Source organism: Clinocottus analis, unplaced genomic scaffold (assembly GCF_023055335.1).
Source record: "Clinocottus analis isolate CAN_PGR_092001 unplaced genomic scaffold, fCliAna1.0.p SCAF_9, whole genome shotgun sequence".
Taxonomy (NCBI): Eukaryota; Metazoa; Chordata; class Actinopteri; order Perciformes; family Cottidae; genus Clinocottus; species Clinocottus analis.
In genome coordinates, this window is record NW_027176251.1 from 5,163,012 (window position 1) to 5,184,574 (window position 21,563).

General features: G+C 40.7%; 2 protein-coding genes across 2 annotated transcripts; both read right to left on the reverse strand.

Annotated features, from left to right (window-relative positions):
• Positions 1-7,101: 7,101 nt before the first annotated feature.
• LOC137781328 (C-reactive protein-like) lies at positions 7,102-8,987 on the reverse strand. The gene is made up of 5 exons (XM_068570028.1): positions 8,956-8,987; positions 8,720-8,774; positions 7,969-8,071; positions 7,570-7,867; positions 7,102-7,418 (listed from the first exon to the last, which is right to left on the reverse strand). The coding sequence occupies exons 2-5, from the start codon at positions 8,772-8,774 to the stop codon at positions 7,200-7,202; spliced, it is 675 nt and encodes a 224-aa protein (XP_068426129.1). The 5' UTR covers positions 8,956-8,987; the 3' UTR covers positions 7,102-7,199.
• Positions 8,988-10,835: 1,848 nt separating this feature from the next.
• Positions 10,836-17,403, reverse strand: LOC137781294 (metalloreductase STEAP4-like). Its single transcript, XM_068569976.1, has 10 exons — positions 17,179-17,403; positions 16,743-16,850; positions 16,578-16,648; positions 16,396-16,483; positions 15,321-15,599; positions 15,109-15,203; positions 14,897-15,007; positions 13,737-13,779; positions 13,450-13,614; positions 10,836-11,896 (listed from the first exon to the last, which is right to left on the reverse strand). The coding sequence occupies exons 1-10, from the start codon at positions 17,401-17,403 to the stop codon at positions 11,639-11,641; spliced, it is 1,443 nt and encodes a 480-aa protein (XP_068426077.1). The 3' UTR covers positions 10,836-11,638.
• Positions 17,404-21,563: the final 4,160 nt, after the last annotated feature.

Below are 21,563 nucleotides of genomic sequence, written 5' to 3' on the forward strand. Positions count from 1 at the left end.
TCCTCTGCGGGTTAAAGTTACAGAGCACAGTTTGCAGCTCCTATTGTTCTATTGGTCGACCAGCAAATGGAGCAAATGGGTCCCTTTGGCTCTCGTCCAATGAGGTATCAGTGTTGCGGTTTGAGCCAAATCGCACACATACAGTAATGTTTTGAAGCAGTTTCACAATCTCGGCTTTGAAATGAAAAGGAAGCCTCTTTCTTTGTCTCGGCCGCATGGTGAAGTCCCAACACAAACAAAGTTACAAAAAGACTAGGCCTGTCTTTGCCCAGACAATAGCCTCGTACTGGAGATTGCTTCGTAACGATTGACGTGTGTTCTTCCGTCTTGTTCGCCGGAGTTTGTCCAGCGTGTAACTTTATGTCAAAACATCTCCTCTCTAGCTGGGCAGCTGTACTGTGACAGTCACAGAGATAGACATGCTGAAAACGTCTTGTGAAACCAGTGTAAGGGGCAACAGAAGATGTCACTGGTCAGACTTGAAGAAGCTGAGGCAGCTGTCGATTGTAGTATAACTTGCTTGGTTTGCTGAAAACATTAGAAGAAGAAAAGTAGAAGTAAAAAAAAGTGAGTAGATTGACAAGCCCTGATCATGATGATGTAACCAGAATATGTATTATGAATCGAGTTTGTGTTAGTTATATGCTATCATATTCAGACATTAAGAATTCGGGCAAAGTTTTAGTTTTTCCCCTGTCGAGAAACGCAAGTAACTCACGATTTGACAGGTCTGGACCACCGGGGAATGTTGGTTCTATAAGGATAAAATCCCAGTGGATGAAAATGTCTAACTACTGAGGACGAATCAGTTTGTACAACTTGTTGGGCCTAGTGTCAGGTGGCCCAACTGAGACTGCAAAAGAAGAAGAAAAGATCAGACACATACTATTGCAATTAAAAAAATGTAAGTTAATTACACTGTGTTCATATGCTGAACAAGCAGAACCAGCTTTCAACCTTGTGGTATTTTTGAAAGAACAAAGTGTACATAACTTTTTTGGATACTGCTTCACGTAAGTGAATGAGTCACAGTCTAATGTGACAAAGTCAATGTAGATCAGCTGGGTACGCGTGTGACATGGACTCAGTAGAGACAACATGTGGACAAGGCCGGTGTGAAAGGAGAAGTTTAAGTGCGAAACAGAACTTTGTCCGATGATCGAGATGCAGAGGAGGGACGAGAGGAGGATGGAGCAGCTGTCGCCATGACAGAGTCTGGTGCGACAAGAGAAATATGCAGCATCTTTTTCCCCCCAAGCAGAACATTTAGTCAGAGCTGTCCTGTTATCCAGCATCTAACAGCATTATCTGCACACACAATCTGTAATTCCTTACAGCTTCTCACGTCGTATTGTTCTCCTATTACCAAAGAACTGCTGCTGCTATTAGCCAATTTCCTGCTTTCGGGTTGTGTGCATGTATGTGTGTGCTAATGCGCGAGTTGGATAGAGCGTTCCAAAATTGCCTTGGGAAAGAATTAAGACGTAGTAACATGCAGAACAACTGTGAAACAAGCTAGTTTACATTTATCATTTGCACTCATGTTTAATTTCACACAACTCAGCAACCCTGAAACCCATGATATGATTATGTATGTCCAGCTATGAAGGCTCACTTCTATATGAGCATAAATAAACAGCCAACAGTCCAACTTTAGCTGGAACACTTGCTGCAGCAATCATTTTGTGTGCACTCGCTAATAGACAGATTCAGAAATCAGCTAAATGCAAACTCATAATTGCCTTATATTAAATTCCGAACAACTTTCTATTTACTGTAAATACCTTTGTTGTAAAGTAAGTATTATTACACTTACTCTAGCATTTTGCAGCAATAAGTTATGATTCCTCAGTAAATTCATGCATCTTTTTATTCCAGAAACCAAGTAAGTGAAGTCTTTAGATGACATCTAATTTATGATTTATAATTTCCTCAATTAGCATAGCCAGTTTGCACAGCAATTATTATTCATAATACAACTTGACAACTTAATATTACATCAAGCTCGTGTTGGATCTTGCCTCAAAGACCATTGGGCGATGGAACTGAAATGAATACAGAGAAATACAAAAAAGGCAACATATACAGTAGATTATACTCGATCAGATAGTTTAAGACTATGCCAGCAGTTTGCTAGATCATGCTTACAAACATGAACATAGAACATTTATTAACAAAATTGTGTAGTCATAGAAAGAGGTTTTTTTTTTTTTTTTTTACATTAAGCTCACGCTTTATCCAAAGCATATACATCGCTGACACAGCAACAGGGAGCAATTCAGGGTTAAGTGTCTTGCTTAAGGACACCGATCCTCTGGTTTAAGGACAGGCGTGCTAAGCACTGAGTAGATTACACACAAACTGAGAACACACAATGTGTTTTCGTAAAATGTAATATCATTGTGAAACAATTTGATACAAAACTGATGCAATGAAATCTGAACTTTTGTTTCCTGTTTGTTTACATTTTGGGTGCAATGACAACTAATGCGTTCAAATAGCAGAGAGTTTTGATGTGATTAGTGATTGTTCCACACTATGAAAACAGCGAAACTCATTAAACAATTAATGCTGGCAACACGAGAGAAAAGTCAAGACGAGCAAAAAAAAAAATAGGACCTTAATCTTGTTTAATATAACTTCATTTAACTTAAACCGTTTTGTTAAAACTTGTTTTTTAACTTTTAAAAAGTTTCATTAAAGTTGTTTTGTTTCTCTTTTATCCGCACCCATCCTGTGCTCCAGTAACCTCCAGTTGAGCACAATCCCTAAAGGGAAGTTTTCATCATCTGCTTACATCTGGATATCCCAGTGGGAGAGGGTGTGGTCAGGTGTCAGACATGCCACAAAATATGAATGTTAAGTCAACATATGACAAGAAACAGTTGAATATGTGAAATAAACTTGCTTGCTCACCTGCCAAGAGTAAAATGAAGAGATTACAATTCTATTGTATGTAAAATTGCCCCAAAAAATGTAGTTTTTGGATACAGCACTCAGTTAGCTTAGCATAGCACACAGTCTGGAAACAGGAGACAACAGCTATCCCAATTCTGTCCAATGTTCATAACATCCTCTTTCATGTTTCATTCATTTTATTTAATCAATGCAGATGTCCGTGTTCAGCAAAATGCAACACAAAATAAAACGTAAAGTTACATTTCTAGTCTGCTGTTTTATGAGAAGTTATGCGCCAGAGCATTTCTTTGCCAGCATCAAATTCACAACTCTTCTGCAATATTTTTGTGACATTTGGTTTACTACACACAATGTAAGACCAATTATATTCCCATGAAGCTTTACTGTATTTTTCTTTGTGATAATTAACACATGCTAGCTTGACATTTACATTTTGCTCAAATAAGCACCAGTATTCCAAATGATGCTAGCACGACTGTAGTTTCTGCCTTCTTTCAGATGAAGACAGTTGTACTTGAAGATGGTTGATAGTGTGAGTAAGAAGTATGGCCCTGCATGCAGGAATTGATTTGCCACAAAAACTAACTTAATTTGACTGGCAAAAAAGGAAACAAACCATTTCATTAGGTTATTATCTAAGATTATCTGCAGACAATCAACAACATGGCAGTTCAATATTCACACAGTTGAAAGTTGTGATTGGTGGACATTTTCCTTTTTAAATTAAGACTGGTAAAACTGCTTTGCAAAAAGAGAGAATACCTTCTGGTGGGCATAACGCTGGCCTAGCTCAATTTTTAGAGGACAAAAAACAACAACAGACAAACGAGTTGGCTGTCTTCCCAGACCTTTTATAAGCGGACGCCTGCTGTCTGTGGCCAATCAGGGAGGATCTCTGGAATTAGTGCCACTTTGACTCAGGTGGCTACAATCTTCCCTCATCTGGAGCCAATTAATAGTCAAACGACAGGTCTGGACCACTGGGTCCTACCTATGAGAGAAAATCCCGCTGGATGAAAATGCCTAACTACTGAGGACAAATTAGTTTGTGCGTGTTATGCCTGATGTTAAGTGGAAGGAAGAAGAAAAGATCAGACACAAGCAATTACAGTACATACACAATGGACAATTTTAAAAAGCAGAGATATAATTAATGTGTCAATGTGACACGTTAATTACACTGTGTTCATATGCTGAACAAGCAGAACCAGCTTTCAACCTTGTGGTATTTTTGAAAGAACAAAGTGTACATAACTCTTTTGGATACTGCTTCACGTAAGTGAATGAGTCACAGTCTAATGTGACGAAGTCAATGTAGATCAGCTGGGTACGTGTGTGACATGGACTCAGTAGAGACAACATGTGGACAAGGCCGGTGTGAAAGGAGAAGTTCAAGTGCGAAACAGAACTTTGTCCGATGATCGAGATGCAGAGGAGGGACGAGAGGAGGATGGAGCAGCTGTCGCCATGACAGAGTCTGGTGCTACAAGAGAAATATGCAGCATCTTTTTTGCCCAAAGCAGAACATTTAGTCAGAGCCTGTTATCTAGCATCTAACAGCATTATCTGCACACACAATCTGTAATTCCTTACAGCTTCTCAAGTTGTGTTGTTCTCCTATTACCGAACAAACTGCTGCTGCTATTAGCCAATTTCCTGCTTTTGGGTTGTGTGCATGTATGTGTGTGTGCTAATGTGTGAGTGTTACAGGATTCCAACATTGCCTTATTCAACAGAATTTCTCAAACATCACAAGTTTCTGCTTCATGTAAATGTTGAACAGTGAGAGAAAGTTGCACCTTCCTTTACAAACCAACATGTACTCAAATAAATGGGAGGAAAATAAAAGGCTTTATGACAGTCATGCTATCTGTTTCCTCTACCAGCTATAGTGTGTTCATAAGCACAAGTACATTGTGGGTAAAAACACATACTGTGCACTAAATGTCATGAAGAATTCACTCAGTATTTGTCTGCGGAAGGTACATCTATATGCTAAATGGTGTCAAGCAGTGGCGGGCCATGCTTTTCAGCCATAGGCCTTCAATGAGTGCCGTAGAGTCCACATCAAGGCCGGGCAGGGGGAAAAATGTGTCACACCCGACCCGCAGAGCCGCTCCACCAGTGTAAAGGTGGAGCGGCTCCACCAGTATGATGCAAAAAAAGTCTGCAGTTGAACAACTAAGTTAAATACATTTTTTTCTGTATGAATGTGTAAACATGTACTTTGCCATACAAGGAGAAATAATGTATACAATCAAATTAAAACTGAAAAACAATCATTTCGACCTATAACTATTGCAACTAGTTTAATTCATTTTCTCAACCGTCCAATGCTACAATATTGTTTGTCAGTTGTATTTATATTTAGATGGCTTAATTACTGATGAGGTTTGAGAGTTCCCTTTTGGTGCAATAGCTAATAGCCACTGATAATGGATGTCGAGCTACAACAGTTTTACCGAAGAAGAATAAACTTATAGCTAATAGCAAACTCGTGTTGCCCCACATTTCATCATGAACCTGCTAGTGTAACACAAGAGGCTTCTTTGAGTTCTCACCCAGCACATGAGCTTAATTGAGTCAACAGGAATTTCTAAAGAGAGGTGTTTATGGTGTGTACTAGTGTTGCTGTGACAGCTACTATTGTGCAGCCTAGTTTGTTGTGGAACTAGATGTTGTTCCACTTGACTTTTGTTCAGGATTTCAAGAAGTACAGAAAGATCCAAACTCTGTCTGCCAGTTTCTTCTCATGAGCTTCATGAGAAGCTTCAACAAGAGTGAAGTGTTTGGGCAGCTTCTTCCTCGACCAAATGTATGATAATGTATGTGCCCACATGGCTTCGTTAATTAGTCTATGTAGCATTCTCATTATGAATGTGGATCCATAGGCTAGTAGTTGTACTGGTTGAGAGACTGCCAGCTACTGGCTGCACAGAATGGCTTGCATGAACAATCAAAAGTCCATGTCAGAGTGTGTGTGATTTACTATCAAAGAACTGGGATAGTGATGAAACATGGAGAAACTTTAGCCCCGTACCAATATTCTAAGAATAGGCCAGTTCATATGTAAGGGACTGAGTACAAAGTATTGCCGTTCCATGTATTTGTCAAAACTAATTTAAAGCTGCGGTTATGATTTTTTGGCCAGCAGGGGGCAGAGAACATTGGAAACAAACGGACAGCTCCACAGTCACTATATGATATTCATAAAGTTGTTATGCCTAACATTTAAAGTTGTAGTGTGAAAAGAGTGTCTGTGCAGGAAGACAGCACTAAGACAATATGGGAGGTGGGCCAAATACCTGGGTAAAGATGCAGAGTGATAATTTGCTGTCTCACAACAAGCGTTACACGTGGTCAATTGATTCACTTTTTAATTTTTTCCTCTCGCCAGATTCTTATCTGATTTTTGAAAAAGCTAGGAAATGAAAACACACCAGGAAATGATGTTAGTGATAGTAATCACACAGATTGCAGAATGAGATTTAATGAAGAACGGTGTATCTCCGCATGTTGTGAAATACTGGTGAATGTCACATTCTGGACTTATAATTTTGTCTTTTAAAGCTATTTTACTGCAAATGGCAGAAGCCCAAGTTATCTTAGATTACCACCTAAATAAAGCAACACCTAAGCCAAAGGGTGGTATTTAGTCTTAATGCAAGCTAACTTATAACTGTCTTTATTTTGTCAATACTATTGCCATTCTGCCAGTCTCTCCTGTCATTTCAGAATACCTTTCCCTGCCTGTCCGGAGTGTGTGGCATGCTGTTGGTTTCTGTCCCATATGGTTTATACACATACATTTATACACAAGGTTCATCTGGTAATATGAGGTATCGTAGAACTCTAGTTGCCCAACTACGGCTACAATATTTCTTTCCTCCGTTTCTGACTGACAGGATGTCAGCGAGGTCAGCGATGACAGCGTTTCGCATCTAAGCATCACGTGAATTTTGCGTTATTCACATCCTCCATTTCCCTCATTCGAGGCACCCGGCAAGAATATGATAAAGAAAATGATTGAGATTGCGCGTCTCGTGGCATCCTTTGGTGTCATTGCGGAGACTTTGTATGTAATCTTGTTTTGTGAAAAAAAAGAAGAAAAAACGGCGGTTTTGATGTGAAACAGAATTAGAATCCAACATATTTGCGTTTAACCACACAATAAGAGACATCTTTTGAGCAGGACTTTATTTTGAGCAGGACTCTATTGAAAAATATTTCAAACCGACTTGATTTGCGTAACTCACGTTATTGTAGTTTAGTTTCAAAGTTTAGTAACACATCTTTTGTTTATCTTCTATCAGCACTCTGCCTGTGATCTGGAAGTCCAGCTCACTCCAGTTGAGCACATTCCCTGGGCTGAAGTTTAGTCCATCGACGTACTTCTGGATCTCGCAGGAGGAAAGGGTGTGGTCCCACATGTGGACATCAGACATCATGCCAATGAAACATTGCTTCATGTCAAACCCCCCACCATGGGAATCCTGCTCCTGTAGATTAGAAATGTGGTTTGAGATACAATTAATACAAGCTGAGTTGTACAATATTTGTACTGAAATCTATACACTAGGCACACACATTAAAAATTATAAACATGTTTACTGAAACTATTTATTATGGTGCTTATTAATAAAACTGTACCTGTCCTAAGATAATTATAGGGGCTCCAGCGATGGATGATTGAGCGTTGACAAATTTCCGAATTGTAGGTTGTCCATCAAACCACAACTGCACCAGTCCGTCCACCGAGTCCCATGTTGTACAAATAGAGTGCCACATGTTGTTCTTGTAGTCCATACCTTTATATTCCGTCTTTACGTTCTTGATATGGGGTTCTATCTCTTGATTCGCTTCATCCCAGAAAATCAGGAAGTCATTGGCACTACTGGGTGTGGCCAAAGAGAAAAGGATGTGGTCCCTCCTCAGGTCTGTAAAGGACCTGTCGGCATTGCAAAGACACTGTCATGCATGATACTTTTCACAAAAAAGAGATATGGTGCAACCCGCTTTATTTTCTACATTTTGCGCATTCCCTTTTACCTGTGGCAGACGGTTGCGGCAGCCAAATTCTGTTTCGATGCAGTCAGTCTGACGTGAGATGAGCTGGTTTGTTGTGGGAAGGTAAACATTTTACCTGACAGATCTGAAAAGAGATCGGGAGATTTTTTTGTCTGCAGATATTATTATTATTATTTCCAGCCATATGGTGTAGCCAACAGTTGGCTAACCACATTATACATTAGCTCCGTGATCAATATGGACATTTTGGAATGAAAGTTATCCTGCACGGCATTAGAAACAATACCGTATGAACAACTGACTCGTGAACTCTGTCATTAATGTAAGCACTGCTCGGCACGCCAATCTTCAGGGTTTATTTGAATAGTTTGAGGGAGGAAAATACTTGCAATAATGTCAACTGTAATGTATTATACAAAGAGAGACAGCATTATATCAACATTATTTGTGTTACTCCACTTATCTTTTTGGTTTGCTTATTGTTTTGTCTGGTATCTATTTGTTTTGTGTGCAAATATTTAAACATAATAGTCTTTTGTTTACTAATGTTCTGTTAGATTTGTTAAGACAACATTGGTGATATAAATATAAACATAATTTGCCCAGTTCAGAAATCTGCTATTAATATGCTGAAAAACCTTGAACTTATTGCGACTAAAAGAGTGCATGGCTAGAACGTAAACAAATCTGAGGGAAATGACAAACAGACTGCTACAAACTCCCACTTTTATTACTGGTATTCTTTCTGTTAAACAAGGATTTTATATTTTACCTTGCGGAACTGCAGCACATGCTGTCAACATCGCCAACAGCAGCAACAGCTTCATCTAATATAAAGGGGAAAAGAGACCATGAAAAGCATGCATTTTGTTTTGATTCAATGAAGTTAGCATTTTTGATTTACTATAGTACTCTATGTGCAACAAATTCATTATCTCATATTTATTTTGAATTGCTACGTAGAGGTTTTCAAATATTACAATAACTTTAAATTGAGAGAGATCTTACCTTGAAATCAGTGTCTGGATGTTGTGTGCAGCGTGAACAGGATTGTGAGTTTTGTGCAATCGCTGCTTCCTCATTTCTCTCTGCGTGTCGCTGTGTTTCCTTCCTTATATACAATATGTTTTTGACTTCAGATTCCTGTTGTGTAAAAAGCTATTATTCACTTTCCACTGAATCAACAGAAATTACAATGAAAGTCATCCTCATGTTGAAATAGTCACATTATTGTGAGATACTAAAGTGAAGTGAAGCACTTTCTTTTGCTTTTACCTTTTTCTCTTTCAGAAAGAATGAATCAATGCAATAAGAAATAGGAAATAATCTAAACATGTAAATTTCAATGTTGTTCTGAATATTTCTGAATTTAATATGTATACATATTGGTTTCAATTGCTATACTACAGCTTGAAGAGCACCATTATTTCTAAATAACTGTGCATGATAGTGTTGATTGCATTCACCTATGGATCAGATACAATAACTAGAATCTTTACAACATCATAGCCAATCTGTATTTTTCACTGTAACATTGTATGAGTGTTTGTTTGTGAAGTGTAATATAAATGCAGAAGCAATGCAATTTTGGTTTATTTCTTTGCATTTGTACTTGTTTTGTTTTCCTTCATCGCACTAAGGTGAGTTAACTGAGATTGTTTTAGCGTGAAATTATACGTTGTGTCGCATGTTTGACCACACCTGACAATCATGTCAAGATGCACTAAATATAGCCTAGTGTTTTTCAGATATGGAATGTAAAAATGTTTTTAAGAACAAACATAAGAAGACGTTGATAAAATAGAGAAGAGAGGGAAGTATAAAACATCACCATTTAAGGTAAAATGTTATTATTACTGATGACCAATTTCTCTTGATATACTTCTGGATCTCACAGAAGGAAAGCGTGTGGTCACACGTGTGTACATCAGACATCATGCCAAAGAAAGACTGGTCAAGCAGAGGGACATACATGTTCAAGTTGTAGGAGAAAAAAAAATACATATATATATATATATATGATTGTAGTCAGGTGCTTTAGCCAGCCCACTCTCCTGTTGAGCTAGTTGAGGTTTGACTTTATTGGTTAAAAGGTGAATGGCAAAGTTAGACAATTGTGAAATAGTCCAATACTCAAATCAATTTTATAGCAGCCAGTTTCCTGTCAAGGCATTTCCATTCTCAGAAGAAAAAAAAATCACAAACAATTGTTTCTTTTTAGGGTGATTGACACCATGTGGTAAGTATTTTAGTTTGAGGCGTGTTTTATTTTTTTCTCTCTTTTTCCCTCACTCGTCTTCCTGCTCTACAGGTGTGTGTGTGTGTGTGTGTGTGTGTGTGTGTGTGTGTGTGTGTGTGTGTGTGTGTGTGTGTGTTGTGTGTTGTGTTTTGATTGCATTCATGCATGTGACAACATACTGCATGTCTTTATGTCTGCTTGTCAAAGTGTATATATTAATGCTTGATCACGTGTCACCAACAGCTACCAGTTATCAGTTCTCTGCTTTCTTCACTCCCTTCATAATCAATTAAAATGACTTGCTGCAGCACAACATCAAGTGCCTATCTGTACTGTCACATCCAAATATGATATCCTCTCTGCAGAGGACTTCAGTGATGGAGGAGCTGCACGCTCCTCTCTCCACTGATCTGATGAGATTCTGTAGTGACTGGGGAGAAGCCTGAAGCTCAGAGCAAATGTTTCCTGGAGAACTGCATCAGATCAGCCAGAGGGATGAACCCTGGAGAGGGATCAGACCGAGACAACTAGACAGAGCACACTCAACTCTGCGGGGAGACCCTCTCTGAGTCTAACTGAGCTTTCAGACAGGATGAGATATGTAAGGGAGGGAGAAAAGGGAGGCATGACAGTTATATTCAATCACTCTTAAGTTTATTGAACAGTTGTTTAAATTGACATACAGTAACATTAACAAGAAATATCCAAAATAAAAAATAATGATACAACCAACATTCAACCAACATTAACTGCTATCTTCACAGAGAAAAATGTGACACAAACTCTTCCTTTTCTGAAAAGATCTTGTAAAAGACACAGGCAACATTCACCTGTTTTAAAGTTTAATGATAACAGACCACCTTGCACTACTTTGAACTCCTGTTTAAAATGTTCACAAAGCAATGTTATTCAACTCATAGAAATGTAAGACATTTTACAGTTTGCTCATTGTTATCTAACTGAATGAAAGGCAGAATTGGTTACATTATATCATATTTAGTTACATTGTCATTTGAGAAATAAAGGTAATTGCGACAGTGAAATTTGTTTCATAAGTGTGTCTTTCATGTAATTTTTGTGGTTAAAAAAAATGTCAGAAGGAACTATTGGCCCTCAGGCATCTTTACTTTATCAAATTTGGCCCTCTTTGCAAAAAGTTTGGACACCGCTGCTGTAGAGGAAGGTTAAAGAGAAACGCTGAGGGATAACAGTCAAACTGTTGCTGCTGATGTGTATGGAGACATTTAGTGAAATGACTAAACACTAATGTGAAAATGCTGTATGGCTGCTTTTAATGCCTGAGTCTTTTTGTAGTTCCAGGGTGTTTACATAAGCCTACAAAGTGTCATTTTGTCATAATTATAATATATACAATTTGGAACAAGATGATTACAATATGATAGACCTGAAGTCTGAAATCTATGACATCCAATACAGTGAACCTGAAGGCCTCTATGCTAACAGCGCTTTCGTATTGCTGTCCTCTGGATCCTTCCTCTCCCAGCCCTGTCGAATGCGGATGAGGCTGCGATCCACGCAGGGCAGGAGGAGCAGCAGCTTGAGCACAATCAACAAAGAAGCCACCGCCAGACATAGCAAGTAGCCTGGAGGAGTGTACCATTTGTAGGAAGAGGGCTTCAGGAACCTGTTCCAACCGTACAGGTAGGTGTGAAGGGTGCAGAAGAACACTGTCAGGTATCCCAGCTTGGACTGGAAGAGAGAGAAAACTGTTAAGTCATTGACCAATTCACATAGTTACACAGATAATTACTGTGTAAAAGGCTCATTAAGTGATAGACTGACCTTTACAGAGACACACTTTTGACCTACACGTGTGCGCACACTTTGTGCACACATCGGTCTTGAGATATTTCCACGACTGATATACATGCTTACACACACACACGCACACTTGCAAACTGAAAGGCAAGTATTCCATACACATGAACTACACCACAGACTGTGGCAAAAGATAATGTATGCCCCCCAAATTACATTCGATGAATAACTTAACATTTGAAGCATTGCTCTAATTCGGGCTGGAGTAAAGGGGAGGTGTGTGGAATGAGAAAATGAGCTTGACATGACCCAGTTACATTTCTGAATTAGTTTGTTCCCCATAGTGAAGCCGATTTCATTTTCGATTGGCCAAAGGTGGGACGAAAGGTAAACTTTTGTGTCAGCGAGAGGGAAAACAATCGCAAGTTTTTGAAGGGAAAGGATGGAAAGAACACCAACACACTTCCAATAGCTTATCCAACGGGAAGTTGGAAGCAGCTTTCTGGCCCACCTAACTGTTTTCCATCTGGGCTGACGCACACAATCATCCTCATCACTCATAGCTGGAAAGTTGGCTTATGAACATGATGGGAATATCGTTGCAAATATTTTTTTTCTGCCAGTATTCACACACAAGGTTCAGTAACTTCACAGTACAATTCCTCACCAACTGAATCGTAGCAGCCTATAGTGCATGCACAGGCGCAATACTGTAGTGGCAGTGCAGGACATTTCATAACACACTTTATAATACCTCCAACAGGCACATTGTGAGTGGATACCTACTGAGCCTGTTTAATATTGTGAGCATGTATCTCTGTGTGAACTGAATCATCAATCGGGTTGTCATTTGCAGCCTTTTCAAGGCCACAGTGTAGAGGTGAGATAATCAGTTGTCCTAAATTATATTTCCCGATGAGCCTGTTTGTATTAATTTTCTCCAAATGTTGCTCATGAAATGTCATATAAATGGCTCTCAAATGACAAACAACATGCTTGGCTGCCATTCAGTTTCCTTTTTGTGAGCTACGAGTGCCAAATTAGTTTTCTACACAAGTTGTGAAGAATTGCTGCCTTCCTTCTTGTCCAAAAAAACATTGAAGTGCAAAGCTAATTGAATGATATACACACATATTTACTTTCTTAATTCGTGGGCTGCTCAAGTCCCTGAAGATAAACAAGCATTTTGGCATTTCAGGTTCAATCTGTTATTTTTACATTTCTGTAAAAACACATATGGGAACAAACACACAGATTACTTGGGAATCAATACAGCAGCACTACTGGGAACTATGAATATAACATTTTACAATTCTCCACTTGCAACCCAATGATTGTCTATGTAAACAAGATGCAACCTAAGAAGAGTTCTGTATTTTGTGTTCATAATGTCTCACTGTGATTTTGCAGACACACTGAAGCTCAAACACTCTAACAAATCCAGATACCCTTCAAATCACATGACTCAGACAAACGGTATCTACCTGTATGAAGCTGAACTCTCTCCAGCTGAGAGCATTGCTGACGGAGGGGAGAGAGGTTATTCCCAACAGGAGAAACAGGCCAAATCCCAGAATCCCCACAGAGTAGTAAGAGTCAACACGCCAAGCCGTGGTGTTGTCAAACACTGACGTTATATTCTCCCTGACCTTAAAGCAACAGTAAACAAGACAGAGACACGTTTAAAATGTTTCCGGACTGAAACGGTACAGAATTAAGCAAAAATGAATCTGAATGCATTTGGTTGTATTAAGTACTTTGTATGTCTTACCTGTGAAATTGTACTTGCAGCAATCCTGAATCTCACATAATATCTGGGGAAGAAAATGACAAAACCGTTCAAAGAAACATCAGGCCTAATTATGTTACTTATCTCGGGTAGCAGTTACCATGACTAATAAAAACTCTGAGTGTTATTAATATGTTTTTCATCTCGGCAGTATAAGTCTGAATATTGGCAATTTAGCTGCACTTTCTCGCGTGGAGCTTAGATTTAAATTGTCTTTCTGTCAGCTGCAATTAATCTCTCCAATGACAGGTCAACGTCACACAGCGCTTTCTCTCTCTCATCATTTTTCCACCATGCTTTACATCTCAGTTTTTAGTGCTTCTAAAACACTTCAGTGCCTCTACTCTGTATTCTGCTACTACTACTATCACTACTACTACTACTACTACTACTACTACTACTACTACTACTACTCCTTCTACTGCTATCACAAGGACTATCTCCTCTGTGACTACCACTGTTTCCATTAACAGTACTACTGCTATTACTATCATGACCAGTGATACCTCTGTGACTTAGTAAACCGAGCTAAACCTTTAATTCACCATAGTTATCACCTCAATCTTCCAAATCAGCAGCCCGTAAGCTCACTATCAACAACCATGAACATCCTGTCATCACGTGGCTGTTGTTCCACTCTTCACAAGTTACCAGAAGACTTTGAGTCGTGGTCAAAAGCTTTAAAATGGTAGAACGTCTTGATTAGTCTGAGCAACGGCCAATCAAAATCCTTCCATTCACTTCCATTCCACCTGAGGAGTCAACTAGATACTGCAAACAACTCTCTCCTGTGGGACTTCCTTATTTCTTCGTATTTTCTTTCACACACATTAAGCAGATTCGAGCATTATGGTTAGACGACATATTAGAAATACCTCTCAGCACAAACAATAGTATCCAAAATAAATACATCATGCTTATTTGTATGCACAAACTAAACAGTGCAACCGTCATGAAGGTGGGATTCATGCAGCGCTGTCTTTAAATCCGATTAGTTTTAGCTATGTGTTCCTGATAAACTGGCAACTAACTGCAGTTGCAATTACAATTTTAATGATAGCTCAAAGCTGTCACAATTTGTTTTGGTTGATATTGACAACACAAAAGCGATTGAACATGTATTAAATGAAGCAGTTACGCACCTTATGGGGATAATGAGGGTGTAAAACACATGTAGAAAGGCAAAGCCAAGTGCTATCAGTCCCAGCTGTTTTCTGCACAGCATCCAGCGATCCAACCAGTCAGGAAAACGCCTTAAACGAAACACACGTTGACTTGAAGGATACAGTAAAACACTTTGTAATGCATTCTCTGCAGGTACTAAACATCAGCCCATTCTGGTTCAACGTCTGACCTGTACTTGGTTCCTCTGTAGAGCTGAAGGTAGGCAGCCATGACACCAGGCAGGTAACACAGACACAACATGATGAGAGACACAATGGGAAACACCTGAAAGTTGGGGGATAAACATAGAAGTGGTTACGGGGATAAAAAACAGATAAGAGTTAGTTACTTTCAAAGAGGAACTGGCGCAAACTACCAGACTAACCAGACTAAGCAGTCTACCTTGTTGGCCAGGGACACCATGATTCTGAAGGAGATGTCTTTCCTCTGGTCGACATAGGCGTAGATGACATCTCTAATCAGCAAAAAGAAGAAGAAGAAGGCGGTGAGGCCGACGGCCACGCGGAGCGGCAGCCTCCACTCTGGGAAAAGCTGCAGGGGGAAGTCCTCCAGCTCTCTGGCTGCTGACAGACACCCTTTATCCAGGACACTGAGGCCCAGCTTGGTGGCCACCTCTGCTACTGCCTGCTTTGCTTCTGCACTGTTCCCACACAGGTGCACCTGGAGCAGGGAAACACGCAGAGTATTTAAAGCACTCAAAATGTGAGGAGTACGTGTCTATATTAGTTCATGTTTATGCATTTATGTTGATGCATTTGCACACGTAATGATGAAAGGATTGTTTTGACTCCAGAGGATTGAACATTAAAGTACCTCGAGAGGCTTTCTTCATGAAATACTAAATTTAGTTGTAATATAGCAGGTAAAAACTGACACCAATGCTCAGTCAACACTGATTTGATGTTGTTGATTGTGCTCCAAATACACCAACTCACACATGCATAAACATACACCCCCACCTACACACACACACACACACACACTGTGTGTTTTCTACCTAGCTCAGGGATTGCACAACCAGATCTAAATGAAATAAATGAAAAACCCACATATGCTGCAGTTCTGGAGCACAGAGCAAGTGCAGGAGCACAAAGCACGTGACTGAGAGCTTAGATCTAAGAGAGTTAATTGATTCAAGGATACATCAGAGATAGCATTCAGAGCAAAGACATGAGGCCGACTCTTCAGATTTGGCTTCTTTTACTTGGATTTGGTTTGAGCAAAACTTCAAAATGAGTTAATAACATAGTTTGCTATCACAAGGATTGATTTACTGTCTGAAAAAGACGATTATTTTTAACGTATTGATCAATGCCCCGCTGTGTTAACACATTAGAGAATTGCAAAATGCAGTGGGAGACGGATTTGACAAGCAATGCTGAATAGTGGCACTTTTTAAAGTGTCAAATACATAACCAATACGGGTTGGAAAAACCATCACAAACACATTCAGCACCTGTCTATTGGCATCTGAGGGTCCATTCTGCAAGGCCCAGGCAGACAAGGTGTTAAAAGCCTTCACCACATGAGCTCCAGGGATCAGCCTGACAAACAAATGGGTAATTCAAACCACATGATGTATGAGATCTCCCAACATTTTAGGTAATTACATTGCAGCGGTGCCTAATTTCCTCTTACCTCTGCAGATACTCAGCATTGGCCTCGGGGTATATATTCTTCTTGAGGTTATTGCTGACGTCCACCAGCACCTTCCAATCAATCAAATCAACAGAGCGGATGAAAAACGTAGAAATCAACCAACTGCTATGTTACTCAAAGACATCTGACTGTGTAACAAGGTACCTTCCCCTTGAGTTGAGGTGCAAGTGACTCCAGGAAGTCATAGTGCCCTCTGTGAATACAAATAAAGACCAGACCAGCTGACTGGGCTGCTGCCTCGTGGCTCGTCGCCTGTAAAACATACACAAGCACTATTGTGAATATTACATGAGACAAGACATGTCAGGCTCAGCGTGTTCAGTGATAGTTCATTATGGTTAAGCACATATCGCACGACAGATAAAGGCTAAATACAGCAACATATGCGGACACACATGTGCACACGTTGTCAGTGACTTTGTTAAGCTCGGTCAACTTTCAAAGCCTGATAACAACGGTTTCACGCAACATTTCAGGCACATCATGCAACTCATGTCCTCAACAATCAACAACAAAAAAAAGAGCTAGAAAAGAAAGTTGAATCCCAGAGTTTGAGAAGACGTCATGCGTTGTGTAGTACCTGAGCTCCCTGAGGCAAGGGGCCACAGCTGTGAGGTCTGCGGCTGCCGTACACCACCCTGTAGCCAGACTGGAGCAGACGCTGACCCAGAGAGCGCCCTAAGTCCCCGGTCCCGAAGATACACAGCAGCTCCTGCTCAGGGGCAGCTGCTGCGCCCAGAGGATGCAGCAACACGCTCTCTGGCTTCCTTTTCTCTGACACGCCGCTCAGTCTGTCAGCCGACATGGCCACAGTCCAACACAAACAGTGACGGTCTCTGCGGTGGTTTAGACAGAACAAGACACTCCACCAGCTTGGTTGTCAAAATGTGTGATGTGTCCAGATTCAAGGCAGATGTAACAAAATATTAGTCTTCAAAATAATAGCTCTTCTGGGTGCTTCTGGAAAAAGAAAGTGTCAGCAAATCAACTGTCTGCCCCTCAAGCATAGGTGTCTTGTCTTTGAGCTCATTACTCTTCAGACTGACACATTTTTTTTCGGGCTTGAGTTTGTTTTTGTATTGGCCCATCCCCTCCCATGGCTCAGGCTGAAGCCTGGCAAAACTGGGAAATTCCATGGCAAACGTCTGTCTCTGCTGCTACGGGTGTCAGGGAAAGGTTTCTGTGTGTGTGTGTGTGTGTGTGTGTGTGTGTGTGTGTGTGTGTGTGTGCGGGTGTGCCCGCATATGTGTTTGTTTGTCTTGGGCTTAAAAAAAAATGTGGGAAAGTATCAATGATGGCTTTCTTGTGGGAAATCAGTGGATCATCTATGGGAAATTATGCAACACTGGAAAACACTAAATTCACTACAGTGTGCCAAGATACTGGGTTTTTCTAGTTTTTCTAGTCGAACCAAACACACATTCAGAAAGCCATGCAGAGGAAAGCAGAAAGTTAAAGTCCCAGTTAACTTGAGGACATGAAGTAAATGCACATCCAAAAGAAGCTCTGACTGGCACAGTATGAGACAGACTTTTAAATTGTAGCTTAATGTCGTTGCTCAAAGATAGTTTTAACAGGTTTAGGCATTTACACAGAATACAACCAAATGGATGAAAACAAAATTAATTCTTAAACCACGGTCCTGGATTAAGTGCAACTCAGACAAGAATGTGATTATCTGACAGTTTGCTCGTCACAACACTATCTGGACTGTGATGAGGCCACAATATGTAAACATTGTGCTGGAATGCTCCCAACCCCCTTTTTTCTTCCCCTGCATTATCTCCATAATATGACCGTGACATTCACATGCCCGCCCGAGTGCATAATTACTTTGACATGTGTGCAAAGCGAATAACACACATTTTCAGGAGCGGAAAGTTGTTAGCCGTGCACCTGGAGTGAAATAACCCAATCCATATAATTAGTCACTGATGTTGTGGTCAGCAGAGGCACTCACTGATTTGTGTGAGCAGGCAAACCCACCAATTAAAGTCTAATCTCGTCCTGACCCTATGAGTAATTAATGTGTTTAGCCTGGTAACTGAAGTTGGCCTCTGAGTGCAGCCCTTCTTATTTTCCCAGAGGCCCAGAATAGCTCCAGTGTTCAGGGTTGAGGTGAACCGCGGGCCCAGTGACCTGTCCGACGCTGCAATTACTGCCTCTGCTCTGCTCCTGGAGTGGTGGTCAGTGTGTGTTTGTGTGAGTTGATATGACACACAAATGATCAAGGATGTACACACACATAAAATATACAGGATTGATAAAAGAAAAAAATCAAGATCATGACATTTTGTACCAGCAAATAAGAACAAAAACAAACAAAAGCATGTCCGATGGCAGGTAAGTGTTATTTATGAGCTGTGGTTAGTGGTTTACATCGCCCCCGGCCCCCCACCAGTTATAACTGACCACGAGTTCATTGCTCTCTGAAGCAAGCTCAAAGATCAACCAGCAACAGCACAGGCTCAGAGCTCGACCTCAGTGAGCACAAGAGCTGCAGTCAAGCACCTCGTGAGCAACACACCAAGCCATCCGGCGTGGAACAGTGTGGGTGTATTTCTAATGATCAAAACAAAACTGAATGGGAGCAGCAATCACATATCAGATGTCAAGTCTGGAAAAAGGCACTCTCAGGGAAGGGTGATGATTGGTCCGAGCGGTACTCCCAGGCTACAGCCATTACCATGATTGGCTTTACTCTGCGCAATATCTGATTGTCTAAGCAAAACTCAGTGTACATTATGCCACAAGTCTATGCTAATGAATTCTGGTGCATTAATACACCATACAGTAACATCCTGCTTTCAAGATCGCTGTACTATGTGTAATCACAATGATTTTGTAATGTTGTGTTTTGTAATGTGCAGGTTTCTGTGCTATTTCTGAAGCTTTGTGGCCATCGTGGATTTCAGACCCAGAGTTAGAGAGGGGGAAAAGGATGAAGTGATGTAGGTTTTCTTCAGTGATGGGGTTATCAGAGCAGATGCTCCCCAGGTAATGGATTATCAGATACATGAATAACTATAGCAATTATTCAGTGGAGAGCGTGGTCTGGGGGGCTGAATTATTTATAATCTACAGTGGAAAGATTTGTTGCAGAGTGTGATTTGATGTGAAAAAGAAACAGGGAGATGGCGAAGCATGAGGGTGGGTGTCCTGCAAGAGAATAGTTGCACACTACTGCAGGGGTTTGGCAGGTAGAGATTGCTGGATCTGAGGTGTGACCAAGCCAAGGAGCTGCTGTGCCACAGGGCAAAAGAGGAGTGCGGGAATCATTCTGGTCTGAGGCAGGATATTTGGTACACTGACTTTTCACTGTTCTCACTTCTCCTCCTCCAGACGACACATCTGCTGTTTGTGTTTTCCTTGAGGCACAGTGTCCTCATATGAGCCCCCTGTGAGCCATCTTTTTGAGGTTATGTGTTGGGTTTGCAGGCTGTGACCTGACAAAGCCAGAAAGGCCACATCTAAAAACAGCTTTTCTTAAGGCAGCAGCATGAGAGGCCGGCTAAAAAACAAGCCCACAAATACTCACCGTTTGCTCAGAACATGGCTAAGCAGGCAAAGCCCATTGTCTATGTGTTAAAATGTGTAACAAAAGAAGATAAAATCCAGCTGGCTGGTTGGCAGCAGATGACATCCTTAGTGAAACTTATCCTGGCTTTGGACTGAGTCAGGAACAGTGTTGCAAGCTGTAATTTTCTCCTCCTTCCCCCTTCCCCCCCCTCTCTCTCTCTCTCTCTCTCTCTCTCTCTCTCTCTCTCTCTCTCTCTCTCTCTCTCTCTCTCATTGGTTTATCATTGAGATCGTTGTAGAGATTTACAGGGAAATCTCCCCACTGACCCCTGCTGCACCGGTGCTCAATGAGTGGCCTGTAAAGTTAATGGGTCAGATCCAATCTTTCCTTGTAACACGCTTCACTTTACACACACACACACACACGCGCACACACACGCATGCACACACGCACACACACACACACTCACTCACTCACTCACTCACTCTCTCTCCTCCTCAGATGACACACACCTCCCTGTCTCTCTTTCTGTCTCCTACGTTCAGAGCAGCATCAGGACATGGTCTCATCTTTATGAGGGCTCTAATCAAAGTGGCTGTAAATCCTGGCTGAATAAGCGTGCAGTAGTTCTGTGGTAACACAGATGTACGCAATATTGCATGGACCCTGAAGACTTGAGACTCCGGATAGTGTGAGTATTTATTTTCCATGTATCTAGTGTACACAGTTGACTTTCTATTCTGTCCCCAAAGACTACAATAATGTGGAGCTTAAAGCACTTGTACACTCGTAGTCAACCCACACAGGTGTTTTCCACATGTTGCTTGATAATACTTCTTCTCAGAGCTGTGTGGGTGTTTACCAATGAGACACGAACGACATCGTCCTCATTCTCCTGTTAGTTGTATTGCAGCTGTTAGGGCAGGGCAATATATCCCATTGTCGTACTTAAAAGGATGGATATGATTATTATCATAAATTCAAACTGGTGGTAAAATATAAAGATCATTCATAAGACTTTCATGTTTCTTAAGTAACACTGAATACTTACACAAGTCCCTTCCACTTTTCAACTCTGTAGCACCCAGCTTCAGAGGTCATGTGAGCAAGAGCAGATGAAAACACCTGTGAGGCTCTCTTCTCAGTATGAGAAATGGAATCTGGTGTCTTGTTTTTCTTTTTTTGCTCCACAGTTTGAAACGAGCAGCCCTGCCCATTTAAAACCAGTTTCGTCAAGGTTTCGTATATGCACCAATTAGGATTCAGCAACATTGCGAAACAGAACGTGATATCCGTTGTTGGGTGTGTTTCATGCGTGTCAATGAGATATGTTCAAATCAAGAACACACACACAGAGTCCCCAGAGATTTGTCTTTTTACTTTTGATGTCGCTTAGTCGTACATATTTAATGTTGTGGTGAAATACGATTATTGTAATTCAAACT

Coding starts and splice junctions, on each gene's coding strand:
- LOC137781328 (XM_068570028.1), bottom strand. CDS start 8,774: ATGAAGCTGTTGCTGCTGTTGGCGATGTTGACAGCATGTGCTGCAGTT. Junction 8,072..8,719: donor ATGTGCTGCAGTTCCGCAAG/GTAAAATATAAA, acceptor ATCTCTTTTCAG/ATCTGTCAGGTAAAATGTTT. Junction 7,419..7,569: donor CTATAATTATCTTAGGACAG/GTACAGTTTTAT, acceptor TCTAATCTACAG/GAGCAGGATTCCCATGGTGG.
- LOC137781294 (XM_068569976.1), bottom strand. CDS start 17,403: ATGTCGGCTGACAGACTGAGCGGCGTGTCAGAGAAAAGGAAGCCAGAG. Junction 16,649..16,742: donor CACCTCAACTCAAGGGGAAG/GTACCTTGTTAC, acceptor ATTGATTGGAAG/GTGCTGGTGGACGTCAGCAA. Junction 15,600..16,395: donor CCTCAGATGCCAATAGACAG/GTGCTGAATGTG, acceptor TCCCTGCTCCAG/GTGCACCTGTGTGGGAACAG.